Genomic DNA, 14,981 nt, shown 5'->3' with positions numbered 1-14,981 from the left:
ATGGCTCTGCCACTGATGCAGGGAGGGAAAAAATACAAGAAGCCAGATCCAGGAAACTGAAGACCATAAGCTCGTCCATAGGACTGGCTCCTCGGGGCATGCTAGTGCAATGGTTATGGTACTGTTCAATCCAGAGGTCACGAGTTCCTAGCATGGCAAGTTAAATTAATTATCAAAAACTTTAAAATGCTCTTCAAAAGCTGCGGGTCCCTGGTGGCATTCAATTATAAAGCGCCTTTGGTCCAACACCTCTTGTTCTGAAGTGCTTTACCACCACCAGCAGCCAATACGTACCTCCCCCTCACACTTTTCTTCACATTATTTTCACTTCCTTACTTAGCTATTGACATTTTTTTATGTCTTGTAATTGCCTCACTGAGATGTTCCCGATACATCAGCCAACAGTTTTCACTTCTTTTCAGCTATTCAAAAGAGCTGATTTGGCATTCAACCCACCGGCTTTCTCTCCTCCCCTTTTTTTGTTCAGTTCCATTAAATAACTCATTTATCTTGCAGTTTCAATATAGGGTCTACATCCAAAACTGTAACCTATCTGGTCTCGACGGATATTGGCAGACCTGCTATGTATTTCCAGCATTTTCTGATTGTATTACAATCATTTTGATAGCTTCCTTAGTGTGTCAGAGCAGTACTACAGAAAATCATAAGCCAGAAAGTATAGAGGGTAAGCAGGCTATTTAGCACAGAATGTAAGAACGTAATTATAACATTCACAAGCTTCGAGGAAGATTAACGGATTATAAGAATTTCTTCCTCCCTTGCCCCCCACCCCTCCCCACCCCATTCAGGAGAGTGAACAGATCACCAAAAAATCTTATGCATTCTGACTCGATTGATATCTTTAGAATTGATACCAGTCAAGAAAGCTGATTGAGTTTGGAGATATATTAAAAGAGCAGTTTGATTAGCAGAAGGAATGTATAGAGATTTGGGGGGGGGGGGGGGGGCGGGGACAAATAGGATCCATGATTGATGGCCTTGTATGGACTGTAAAAGCAGCATTGCTGATGGGCAAGTAATGTTTTCTTGTTCCAAGCTTGATGTTCACTTTGGTAATATTGGAGATCTTGATGCATATATTATCAATCGCAACCTTGGTGTCATATTTGACCCTGAAATGAGCTTCCAACCACATATCCACAGCATAACAAAGACCACCTATTTCCACCTCGGTAACATCGCCCATCTCCACCCTTGCCTCAGCTCATCTGCTGCTGAAACCCTCATCCATGCCTTTGTTAACTCTAGACTTGACTATTCCAATGCACTCCTGGCTGGTCTCTCACATTCCACCCTACGTAAACTTGAGGTCATCCAAAACTTGGCTGCCCATGCCCTAACCAGCACCAAGTCCCGTTCACCCATCACCCCTGCGCTCGCTGACCTACATTGGCTCCCCAGTTAAGCAGCGCCTCGATTTCAAAATTCTCATCCTTGTTTTCAAATCCCTCCATGGCCTTGTCCCTCCCCATTTCTGTAATCTCCTTCAACCACACAACCCGAGATATCTGCGCTCGAGCATCCCTGATTATAATCACTCAACCATTGGTGGCCATGCCTTCTGTTGCCCAGGCCTTAAGCTCTGGAATTCCCTGCCTAAACCTCTCCGCCTCTCTATCCTCCTTTAAGATGCTCCTTTAAACCCACCTCTATGACCAAGCTTTTGGTCACCTGCCCTAATTTCTCCTTATGCAGCTCGCTGTCAAATTTTTTGTCTTATAATACTCCTCTGCAGCGCCTTGTGACGTTTTACTACATGAAAGGCGCTATATAAATACAAGTTGTTGTTGTTGTATTACAGGAGGGTTCATAACAGTACTTTGGGGGAGAGGAGAGAACGCAGATTAAATTTACAGAGAATTTTTTTAAACCAGAAACAGATACTTAATGACTTTGATGCTAATGTTCAAAATCCAGAGACAATCGTGTATTTTTTCAAGACCAATTACCTGGAATACAATATAACCTGTAATACAATATAACAGAAAGACAAAACATAAAGGTGTTTTGAGCAAAGTGGAGTGCCTGCTCATTACTGCTGGTGATCCGTTTAAACTTTCGACCTTTTCTGTAAAGGGCAATTCCTGGAGATCTTCATAGCTACTCTTCAAAAGTCACGTTTTCAGACAGAATGCAATTATGGAACTGAAAGCCTCGACATTTCCAAACAATGTCTTGTCTTGTGCAATTTTTGTTAACAAATCTACGCTCCAGTTAAAAACCCAAACAACAATTAATTTTACAACTTGGGCTTGGCATAGATCTGGTTTTAGAATATTTACAAGAAACACTGGAGTGGATTTACCATATGGTTCTAACTCCATAACGAATAATGAAGAATAAATACCAAATGGTGGATGGTCAGAGTTACATCATAAAGACTTTTAGAATTAAGGATTGGTTTGGGTTTAGTATGCAATATTCAGCAGCCATAGATGGGCCTAAAACCAATTAAGAAACACAATAGTGATGAATCCAACTATTAAAAATTTACGTTGATACAAAATGAGCCAACCAAAATAAAATTAGATGGGGAAAAATGTAAATATGCTCCAATAAGATAAAAATTGTATTGCTTAGACTTTTTTCAGTTTTGTTCTATTAAACTAGGGAAAAATAATACAGGGCAAGACAGAAAAAGAGGACAATAGAAGAAAGAAAATACATATAAATGATGGCCCGTATTTTCCAGGGCCATTAATGGTTTGGCCGGCCCACGTGATTCCAGGGGCGCTTGGAAATGGAACGCAAGTCTCCTTGGATCCCAGGCACCAGGTAGGCGCAGATTTTATTTGCGGATCGGAGGTATTTCCCTGCGGGGAGCCTCCGACCGCAAATTCAGGCCCAATATGTTTACCTGCACTAAGATGCACATGGAAGCTACATTTCACCTGTTTTATTTATTTGTTCCTGGGATGCGGGCAGCACCAGCAAGGCACTGTTTATTGTCCATCTCTAGTTGCCCTGAGGGATTTGGGAGTCAACCATGGAGTGTGGGGCTGGAGTCACATGTAGGTAGGCTCTTTTATCTGAGGGACAAGAACTAATTGGGTTTTTACAACTAAATAGTATCTGTTAAGACCATTTTTTCTGGTGTCAACCAACAAATGACCAGATTCACCAAATCAAATTGCACAACCAGCCAGGGTGGTGATTTGAGCTCAGGACCTCTGGGTTGCTGGACCACTGCCATAACCAGTAGACTACCATACCAACATTGGTCACATTGTTGTGATGATCAGGAAGTAGGGCTTCACATATTCACACACAGTAGAGCAAAAATGTGTGTATGCGAGTTTTGGGCTTTTGGTGTTGATGGCTAAGATTACTGCTCGTTTTTTAAATTTTTTTTTATAAAAGATCCATTAATTTGAAAGCACTCTTCTATAACTTCCATAATTAAGTGAACGTATTTATCATTAGAAGCTAAAATCTCCATCCACTATAATCTTTCACCCACAGAGGCAGCTGTTATATAGATATAGATATAATGCAATATTGCCACCTACTCAATTTTTCCAATTATCAAATTTGCAAAGTTTTCTGACATGTAGAGACAATAAAATCAATGTACTTGTGAAGCTGTATCCTTCAAGCTCACAAAGTCTAATTTATATAAATATTGGATTAATTAATATAGGTCAAGTAACAACCTGTAGACATGCAACCCGAGTACTTCTGCTGCTGGAGAGTTTCTCTGTACATTTCAAACATAAGAACATAAGAAATAAGAACAGGAGTAGGCCATACAGCCTCTCGAGCCTGCTCCACCATTTAATAAGATCATGGCTGATCATCGACCTCAACTCCACTTTCCCACCCGATCTCCATATCCCTTGATTCCCCTAGAGTCCAAAAATCAATGTCAGCCTTGAATATACTCAAAGACTCAGCATTCACAGCCCTCTGGGGCAGAAAATTCCAAAGATTCACAACCCTCAGTGAAATTCCTCCTCATCTCAGTCTTAAATGGCCTACCCCTTATCCTTAGACTATGCCCCCTAGTTCTAGACACTCCAGCCAGGGAAAACAACCTCTTAGCATCTATCCCTGTCAATCCCCTTCAGAATCTTGTATGTTTCAATGAGATCACCTCTCATTCTTCTAAACTCCAGAGAGTATAGGCCCATTCTACACAATCTCTCCTCACAGGTCAGTCCTCTTATCCCAGGAATCAATCTAGTGAACCTTCATTGCACCGCCTCCAAGGCAAGTGACGTAAGAAAACTACTAGGCACTTGGTCTAAGCGTTAAACAAAGCTTTAATCAACTGTTTTACAACATGGAGATCTAGTTGTGTCCTTCACTAGTTCCTGTAAAAGAATGTCCTGAGCAGGCTAGACCCATGCCCGAGTACTTATACTCTCCCTGGACAGCGCCACCAGCAGGCCGCCCAGTATTATTTCATAAGTCATGTCAGCAAGTATATCCTTCCTTAGATAAGGAGACCAAAACTATGCACAGTACTCCAGGTGTGGTCTCACCAAGGCCCTGTACAATTGCAGCAAGGCTTCCTTACTCTTGTACTCCAACCCCCTTGCAACAAAGGTCAACATGCCATTTGCTTTCCTTATTGCTTGCTGTACCTGCATGCTAGCTTTCTTGCACGAGGACACCCAAATCTCTGAGCACCAACATTTGAAAGTTTCAAACCATTTAAAAAATATTCTGTTTTTCTATTCTTCCTACCAAAGTGAATAACCTCACATTTCCCTACATTATACTAAATCTGCCACCTAACTGCCCACTCGCTTAGTCTATCTATATCCCTCTGCAGACTCTTTGGGGGTGATTTTCATTCAGAAGTCGGGATTGTAGTCCCACCTCCATCGAGATGCGGCCAATCCACGCGATTTTAACTTGATTGACCTTGTTGAGCCCACCCAGCGGGCTCAACAGGCCAGTTAAGGGCCACCTGGCAACAGGTGACGTCACAGACTGAAATTTCATCTGTCAAGCTGTTTGAAGCTGTCAAACACTGACAGTCTTACTTCTAATATGAGTCCTTCTCCACAGACTCAGTTAGAAATCTCTCCTGCACAGAAACCTGCAGGCTGTCACTTTTGACAGATCGCAGCCATTCTGCTTTCTGTGCCGGTGAGATGAGGGACTCCCCGAACCTAAAGGAAGGAAGGCTGAAAAGGTAAGAAAAGGTATGTAAAACTTATTTAATCACTTTAGACACACCAAACACGCTTACCTTTGCACTCATGCACACATCACTCACCTGAACACCGACATCTCGACCCCTCAAAGCCCTTCAACCCGACTCCTCCAACTTGGCGTGGTTTGGAGCCATCGGGATTCCCACAGTTCAAGCTTAAAAATAGGGATTCGGCTAAAAACTGCCCGTTTACTACCTGTTAACAGGCAGTTAATTGGCACTAATCCCTTCCCGCCTCGGGTAGGTGGGTCCCAGTGCGGGCGGGTACCCACCTCCTTTGAAATTGGCATAGAGGCGGGTTGGGGGCAGGATGGGATTGGGATCCCCGATTTTGGGAATTTAATCCTCCGCATGCCTCCAATCCCGACTCCACGGCTCAATGAAAATCGAGGCCTTTGTGTTCTCCTCACAGCTCACTGTCCCACCTAGCTTTGTATCATCAGCAAACTTTGATATTACCCTCGGTCCCATCCTTGCGGCACCCCACTCTTTATCCCTACTCTCTTTTCTGTCCATTAATCAACCCTCTATCCATGCTACTATATTACCCCCAACCCCATGAGCCCTAATCTTGTGCAATAACTTTTTATGTGGCACCTTATTGAATGCCTTGTGGAAATCCAAATATACTACATCCACTGCTTCCCCTTTATCTACCCTACTAATTACATGCTCAATTTGTCAAATACAATTTCCCTTTCATAAAACCATGTTCAAATGACAGCCTTTGTTTCTTTACATTTGCCTATTCCTGAAGTGTCACAGAAATTTGCATTAGATAATGTGTGATGGACAGGAAGCATGGGGTTTATTGCTCACCGTAATTCGGAGGATATCCTGTTCCATTATAATCGCGTTAGGCCATTTAATACACAATGGATTATCAGGGTGATTATGGTGATTAAATAAGTCAAATTTTATTATTGCATTGCAATCTAGGATTTATAGCCATGTTTTAGGGATCAATTCTGTGATTCAATTTTTGCATGAAAAATGTAGTAAGTAGCCTTGATTATTAAAAGCACATTTGCCTATATTAACTTTTCTCTCTTGCTTTTTTAAAAAGCCCAACTTAGTTGGCCAGACATATCACAATAGGTTGGAGTGAGCAGATAACTCCAGACAGACAGAATTAAGGCCTCGGAAGACAAAACAGACATGCTCCCAACACAAGTTGGGCAACTTTATGGATAATCAAATATTACAATTATTTAAATGTTATTTACATTATAAATTGTATTTTTTTTTTAAAAAAATTTATAAAGTGCAGGCTGCTTCTGAGGAGAACATGGCAACCAAAATATTTTCAGTAAGTGCTTTGAGGGATTTAATTGGTTTGCCTTCTCTTGTTTTAAATATATTTGCATATGACTGAATTATAATTCATAAATACAATAAATAAATTTGTATTATTAGCCAGATAGAAGACATTTAAATTGAAGTGGGTCAAATTTGTTATTGTGATACATAATTGATTACATCTGAAATATGACTCACATGCCAAAGCATGACAGACAAAGTGTGCACATATAGAAGCTATATTACTAATTGATCTCCTGTGGCATTGTTCATGAGAATTTGGAGGATACTATTCTGTAAGGAAGTACATGCTGGTGTTGGTTATGGTAAGTGAGCAGATATGTTGGTTGGCTGAATGTTTATAATATTTTACAATATTATGCATTATGATCGTTTTGGGAAATACCAGCTCAACTTAACTTTCTGTTTAATTCTCCAAATGTTAAAAATGTGGAGAGTTAAACAAACAGTTTTGCAAAACTAAATCTTTACCATGATATCCATCAGAAAAGACAACCTTTTAAATTGGAATTCAGTTTTTCACAGCTTATTCATTTTAAGGCTATGCATTTTTACTAAATTGAAATATTCATTGGAAAATTAGTATCTAAAATGCTGCATACAGATCACAAACTAATATACACAAACAAAAAAAAGTGATTGAAATTTATAAAAAATATTCCTAGTATATCCTCCCCTCTGCAAAGCAAAGCATTGTCAGAGAAAATGGTTTCTGCGTCATTTCCACCACTACTATGATTATTGCTGTTACCACATTGTTTAGTCACTCATGTTTCACACTTCGTGCCCACAGGTATGCCTATTTTATTTGTTCTATTTCATCACACATAGAAAATTAACTGTCATGTAAAAGATTCTGTTAAGATCATCAATGCTACAATGCTTACTTTATCTTAGTGGTCAGGCTTTTCTCAGATTTCCAAATTAATAAATTAGGGAAAATATGAATGTTCACTTCTAGACCACATACACATTAGTATTTAACTCCCTAATAATACATTTTAATTTGAATATAGTCTGCATTATACTCTATTGCAATTTATTTTTTTTAATGTCCATTTGTCACAGTCAGCCGATTTCACAAAATAGATTGAATTGTGATAAATAAGAGGCACAAAGTCAGAGGTAGAATATTACAATGAGCGTATAAATTTGGAAATGCAAAAGGATGGAAACATTCCATCATGTATTCTGACACAACAATTTGCAAACCACAGCATTTCTACTAAAATTGAAGACATTCTACACAAAGTACAATCTTCTACACAGAATTTAATCAAAAGTGTATACAACATTTTACCCCTTATTTTTCAACTCCCGTCATTTATTACTTCTAACTAGATACAATGAGAAAAAATACCCAATAAATAGCAATTTCTCTCCCTAGCTTTTTTTAAAAATGTATAGGAGATCCAGTAGTAATTGGATCAGCAAACCAACGTAATAGCTTCATTTTGGCAAACATTGGGCTGTACTTTGCGACCCCTATGGGTGCGTACGTGCCTGTAAGGGCCACGCGAGTTCCGGGTTTAGGCATGCGAAGCGCATGCGCTAAAACCCAGAACTTGCAATCTGTCAAGAATTGTCTTGACAGATCATCCGCATCCCCGGGAAAAGGGCCTCCGTGGGTGGAGAGTTGCGCTATTTGCCCAACTTCCGCCCGCTGAATGCCCGTGAAATTCTTATGCCTGGTTAAAGCAGGCGTAAGGCCTGCTTTTAACCAGCATAAGAATTTTTTTTTTTTTTTTTTTTAAATAAAATTTTAGCACTTATTAATACATTAAAAACCCTGTCCAATAAGGTAATTTAAATTTTAGCCCCCATTAAAACATTAAAAAAATTAAATTTGTTTAATTAATTAAATGGCATTTTAATTAATAAAAAAAAAATTAATTTCATGTGTTCGGGTATTTTTTTTTTTTATAAAGTGATTTCCATTCATGCTTATGGGGATTCCATTGGCATGGAACTCTCGTAACTATGAATTGGGATTCCCTGCTTTTATTGGTTGGGCCGGCTCACGTGATTCAAGGGGCGCTTGCAAACCGCCTGCGCCCCTGGGATACGTGGGCCTCTACCTGTGCGTACCCGGAGAGGCCCAGGATCGCAAGGCTCCATACCTCCCGGGCCACCAGGTAAATTCGTAGATTTTTTAAAAAAATTTATAAACAGGCCGACTGCAAATTTTGGGCCAATGTCTGTTTTTTCGAATTTGTTGAGAAACCGAGAGGAAATGTCAAGGACCATGATGCAACATACCAAGCTTGTAAAGAATGCAAGTAAACGAGACATCTAACTTGGTTTTCAAAGATTGTAGGAAGAAGAATGTAAGCAATTCTTATTTAAGGTTTTGAGAAGAGAATGAGATAGAAAGCAATGCAATAAATCATGATTTTAACACAGTTGGATGCAGGGAGGCAAAAAAAGCACATTAGGATGGTACAAATTGCAGCTTGGGAGGAACAAGAGAAAGGTTCTGTGGATCAAAAACCATAGTAGTATTAATGAGCGAGAGAGAGCGAGCGCGTGACCAAGAGAACAATTGTACAGAGTCAGAGAGGTTGGAGACAAGACAAGAAGAATCAAGGTCAAGATTTTTCTTGTACCCTGTGCGAGAGAAGAGAGACCCACCCCAGATATTGGAGTAAATTTAAAGTCTTGGGCAAGCTTGAGCTAAAGAGTTATTGAGGGAGAATAGTTGTAGGCTAAGTTTGTACAAATAGTTTCCAAGAAAATATAGAAAACATTTCCTACACTATGTCAATATATGAATGTACAAAAATAGTTGGACAGAGTGACCAACTGACCCATCTAGCTTGTCCCATACAGTAGTGATCATGCCTTTTGCATCACAATGCAGACAGTCCCTACCCACCCGGAGCCATGTAATCTCCTGGGTGAGGCAAAAACAGATAAAAACAATTCGGGGGGAAAGAATCTGGAAGATTTCTCTCCTACCCCTTTAGGCAATTAGTCCAGGTGACCACATTGACCAGGACTTAATTACTTACCTCTTATACGACATGATTACTGCCAAAGCCAGAAACTGGTCCAGTTCGCTCTTGAAAGAATACAGCCCATCAGTGCTCACTGCACAAGCTGTTCCACAGGTCTACTATTCTCTGGGGAAAGAACCACCGCCTAACATCGAACTTAGTTCTGCCCTTACATAACTTGAGATTGTGACGGCTGGTCCTCTCTAGCCTATCCAGTTGAAATAATTTGTCTACGTAAACACAATACAGTCCATTCATTATTTTATAAACCTCGATCAAATCGTAGAGTCTACGCTTTTCCAAAGTATATAGACCCAGCTCTTTAACCCTATCTGGGTGAATAAGGTATTTTAGACTGGGAATCAATCACGTAGCCCTCCTTTACATCCTTTCCAAATTAATATCCCCCACTATGTGAGGGAACCAAAACTGAACACAGTATTCTAAATAGGGCCTAACCAAGGTCTTATACAAGGAATATAACAATGAAACAGAACGCTAAATTTTATTAAGGATTTATGACTGCTGTACAAGTCAAGTGAGAAGGTTCATTGCATAATTATGAATAAGGAGAGCAATTAATTAATATGACATGTCTTCCCATTGTGACCTAACTACTGACTTTCCTTCAAACTAGAAGTCCAACTATTTTGGTTCTTTTATTGTTTTGCTGTAACCATCTTTCTGTAATGATGGTTAGTGTCAGCCATGGCTCAGTCACCTCGGAGTTAGAAGTTTGTGGGTTCAAATCTAGGCTGACACTCCAGTGCAGTACTAAGGGAGTGCTGCACTGTCGGAGATGCCGTTTTTCAGGTGAGACATTAAACTGAGGCCCCGTCTGCTCTCTCAAGTGGATGTAAAAGATCCATGGCACTATTTTGAAGAGCAGGGGAGTTATCACCGGTGTCCAAGCCAACAACCTTCAATCAACATCACTAAAAAACAAACATTATCTAGTCATTATCACATTGCTGTTTGTGGGAGCTTGCTGTGTGCTGTCGTGTTTCCTAAATTACAACAGTGACTCCGCTTCAAAAGTACTTCATTGGTTGTAAAGCGCTTTGGGACATCCTGTGCTTGTGAAAGGTGCTATATAAATGCAAGTCTTCTTTCTAATAAAGTGGCTAATCTAACCAATACTAAATTAGATGTAAAAGTTTAGATTAATTCAATATGAACATCCTTGGTTTTGAACAGCACAGAAATAATTTAATTAATTAATAAATTAAGTGGCAACTGGCCATTATATTACTATATATAACATCTTTTACACATGTTTAATTCTCAATTACAGGTAGAAATATGAATTGTTTACAGAGAAACTAGAAAATAAAATCCAGCTCAATGTACTTCACAACACAAATGTTATTACAAACCAAGGTATTTTATATTCCTTTTAGTGTAGGAGTTAAAATTTGATTTCCTTCCAACTATTAATTTAATTCTGTCTTTATGTTTCCTAACATGCACCATTCAATGACTCCATAGCAGCTGAGAACCTCCCCCCAGGCCTTGCCAGTGTCAGTTTTGACTACAACAAGGTGCAATCAGACAGTGCAAGACAATTTAGTCTCCAATTTATCCACCTCTGGAAAAGCACTTTACGTCTGCTCATCATCTTTTCCAGAATGAACAACTAAGTTACAAATACAGATTCAAAGCATTCATTTCTACAAGACTATTTCTTCCTTGAATTGATGCAGAAAGGAACAAAAAGTACAGCTTCAGATATTGATCGTATGAGTGACATAACCATGCGAATATCCATAAATATTGAAGCTGACCAATTCATTTCCTGCAGAAGAAAAACTCGATCCCTATTTACAAAAAGTACCTCAAGAACACAAAATGCAAAAAGTTTAAATGCTTACCAACAGTGAGGAATACTTACTGAACTGGGACTGGAGTGTCGTCTCAATTTTGGAGACTCTTTACCACCAGATGAGCTCTTGAAGTTAATGCATGCATTGTTCTCAGAATGGACCCTCTTCACTTGACTCGTTGGTTTGTCAAATGGATCAAAACTGCTCTGTGTCCTTTGCACTCTGACTTTTCGGTCTTCAGGAATGGTATCCAGTGGTTTGATAACTGAATCCACAGCCTGGGAATTTCGTGTAGACATCTTTGCGACGCATATCTGTGGAAAAAGTAGTCTGTTTAATATATAAAAGCGGCTATTCAACAGTATCTTTGTATGCTAAATGTTGTTCTTTGTTCACTTACTGGCCACTCCATTATGTAGTAACACAGGTTCAGATTCTGGCACTACTGACAGCAAGAAGCTATGTGCCTACTAAAACCTTAACAGTCCTCCTGAGCCTCAGTATAAAATATTTATAATTTATACAATAGGCTGCTGTGATGTAACCGGCTTCAATTACTCTTCCAGAATGCTGATCCAAACAATGCTAATGAGCAAAGACCTAGTCTCCTAGTGTATTAGCATTCCAGCAAATTAGGAAACATCGACTAAGTTGTTCCAAAAATAGCAAATGAGGATTTAAGTTTCAATTGTTAATATTTAAGAATGATGTTAAATCATGCATGATTTAACAGGTTAGGTGGATCAACTCCAACAGGTAGTGTAACGTTCTGCTATTCAATACACACATTTGACAATCAGAAGGCACATGTAGATCTTATGGGATAGGATTAACATGTTAAATTACTTAATGCAGCTAACCAAGATTCTTCTGCTATTATACGATATACTCGTGTTCAGAATCCCATTAAAACTGCCATTCATTGTAGGTGCAACGAGTTACTGGACTGACACATTAACCATGCTTAAATTGTTGCTTTAGATTGCCCACCCAGTGACTTTTCATTGGAATAGAGCAAGAGAAAAAGACAGCAAACAATATCAAAAGGGAGAGAGGGGGGGAGAGAGGGGAGAGGGGAGAGAGGGGAGAGAGGGGAGAGAGGGGAGGAGGGGAGAGAGGGGAGAGAGGGGAGAGAGGGGAGGAGGGGAGAGGGGGAGGGCGGGGGGAGGGCGAGGGAGAGGGAGGGAGCGGGGAGGGAGAGGGAGGGGAGAGGGAGGAAGGTATGGGGGAAAAACCCCCCCCCCCCCCCCCCCCCCCCCCCCCCCCCCCCCCCCCCCCCCCCCCCCCCCCCCCCCCCCCCCCCCCCCCGGTGGCGACAGATGTCTCAAAGTGCTTTACAGCCAATGAAATAATTTTTGAAGTGAATTGGAGTCACTGTTGTAGTGTAGGAAACGCGGCAGCCAATTTGCACACAAGCAAGCTCCCACAAACAGCAATGTGATAACAAACACAGATTATCTGGTCATTATGTGGATTGAGGGATGAACATTGGCCAGGACACCAGGGATAACTCCCCTGCTCTTCTTCAAAATAGTGCCTTGGGATCTTCTACATCCACAGCAGAGAGAGCAGACGGGACCTCGGTTTAACGTCTCATCTGAAAGACGACACCTCAGACAGTGCAGCACTCCCTCAGTACTGCACTGGAGTGTCAGCCTAGCTTTATGTGCTCAGGAAAATCCGCATCAAAACAGTGGGAGACTTTCAGAAGGGAAATAGAGAGAGTACAACGCCAACATGTTCCTGTAAAGGTCAAGGGTGGGACCAACAAGCAAAGGGAACCTTGGATGACAAGGGATATACAAAAATGCATTAGAAATAAAAGGGGGGCTTTTGGCAGTTACAAAAGACTAAAGACGGAAGAAGCCCTAGAGGAGTATAAAAAATGCAGGGGCATACTTAAAAAAGAAATTAGGAGGGCGAGGAGGGGCCATGAATTAACACTGGCGAGCAAAATAAAGGAAAATCCTAAGATGTTTTATAAGTATATTAAGGGCAAGAGGATAACCAGGGAAAGGGTAGGGCCCATTAGGGACCAAAGTGGCAATCTGTGTGTAGAGCCAGATGATGTAGGCGGGGTTTTAAATGAATTTTTTGCATCTGTGTTCACTATGGAGAAAGACGATGCAGACATAGAAATCGGGCAAGGGGGCTGTGACATACTTGAACATATTAGCATCGAGAGGGAGGAGGTGCTAGCGGTTTTAGCAGGCCAAAAAGTGGATAAATCCCCAGGCCCGGACGAGATGTATCCCAGGCTGCTGTGGGAGGCAAAGGAGGAGATTGCAGGGGCTCTGACACAAATTTTCAGAACCTCTCTGGCCACAGGGGATGTACCAGAGGACTGGAGAACAGCTAACGTAGTACCATTATTCAAGAAGGGTAGCAGGGATAAACCAGGGAATTACAGGCCAGTGAGCCTAACATCTGTGGTAGGGAAATTATTGGAAAAAATTCTGAGGGACAAAATTAGTCTCCACTTGGAGAGGCAAGGATTAATCGGGGATAGTCAGCATGGCTTTGTCAAGGGTAAATCATGTCTGACAAATCTGATTGAATTTTTCGAGGGGGTGACTAGGGGGGTGGATGAGGGAAATGCTGTGGATGTGGTTTACATGGACTTCAGTAAAGCTTTTGACAAAGTCCCGCATAGGAGACTGGTCAAGAAGGGAAGAGCCCATGGGATCCAGGGTGCCTTGGCGCGTTGGATCCTAAACTGGCTGAGTGGCAGGAGGCAGAGGGTGATGGTCGAAGGTTGCTTTTGTGACTGGAAGCCTGTGTCCAGTGGGGTACCTCAGGGATCGGTGCTGGGTCCCTTGTTGTTTGTGATCTACATAAATGATTTGGATGAGAATGTAAAAGGTATGATCAGTAAGTTTGCAGATGACACGAAAATTGGTGGGGTGGTAAATTGCGAGGAGGAAAGCCTCAGGCTACAGGACGATATAAACGGGTTGGTCAGATGGGCGGAAAAGTGGCAAATGGAATTTAACCCTGAAAAGTGCGAGGTGATGCATTTTGGATGGACAAATAAGGCAAGGGAATACACAATGAGTGGTAGGACCCTAGGAAGTACAGAGGGTCAGAGGGACCTTGGTGTACATGTACATAGATCCCTGAAGGCAGCGGAACAGGTAGATAAGGTGGTTAAAAAGGCATATGGGATACTTGCCTTCATTAGCCGAGGCATAGAATATAAGAGCAGGGAGGTTATGATGGAGCTGTACAAAACGCTGGTGAGGCCACAGCTGGAGTACTGTGTGCAGTTCTGGTCGCCTCACTATAGGAAGGATGTGATTGCTTTGGAGAGGGTGCAGAGAAGATTCACCAGGATGTTACCTGGGATGGAGCGCCTCAGCTATGAAGAGAGGCTGGACAGGCTGGGGTTGTTTTCCTTGGAGCAAAGGAGGCTGAGGGGGGACCTGATTGAGGTGTACAAAATGATGAGGGGCATAGATAGGGTAAAGAGGAACTTTTCCCCTTAGTAGGGGGGTCAATAACAAGGGGGCATAGATTCAGGGTAAGGGGCAGGAGATTTAGAGGGGATTTGAGGAGGAACTTTTTCACCCAGAGGGTGTTGGAATGTGGAACTCACTGCCTGAAAGGGTGGTAGAGGCAGGAACCCTCACAACATTCAAGAAGCATTTGGATGAGCAC

At 41.4% G+C, this 14,981-nt stretch overlaps 1 protein-coding gene across 7 annotated transcripts in view; it reads right to left on the bottom strand.

Annotated features, from left to right (window-relative positions):
- Nucleotides 1–14,981, bottom strand: part of cdk14 (cyclin dependent kinase 14) — an 845,377-nt gene that overhangs the window by 619,544 nt on the left and 210,852 nt on the right. For 6 of the 7 annotated variants that reach the window (XM_085987941.1, XM_085987945.1, XM_085987943.1 and 3 more), the window contains one exon: nt 11,393–11,638. The exons of the other annotated variant lie outside the window; for it this stretch is intronic. In XM_085987941.1, the coding sequence (XP_085844067.1) occupies nt 11,393–11,638 (246 nt within the window). The remainder of the gene's footprint in view (nt 1–11,392; nt 11,639–14,981) is intronic. 7 annotated transcript variants of the gene reach the window in all.

Source organism: Somniosus microcephalus, chromosome 5, assembly GCF_052327205.1.
Source record: "Somniosus microcephalus isolate GS21.2 chromosome 5, FLI_Smic_1.0, whole genome shotgun sequence".
Taxonomy (NCBI): domain Eukaryota; kingdom Metazoa; phylum Chordata; class Chondrichthyes; order Squaliformes; family Somniosidae; genus Somniosus; species Somniosus microcephalus.
Note: the sequence above shows the minus strand (reverse complement) of the source record. Positions and strands in the feature narration are given on the sequence as shown.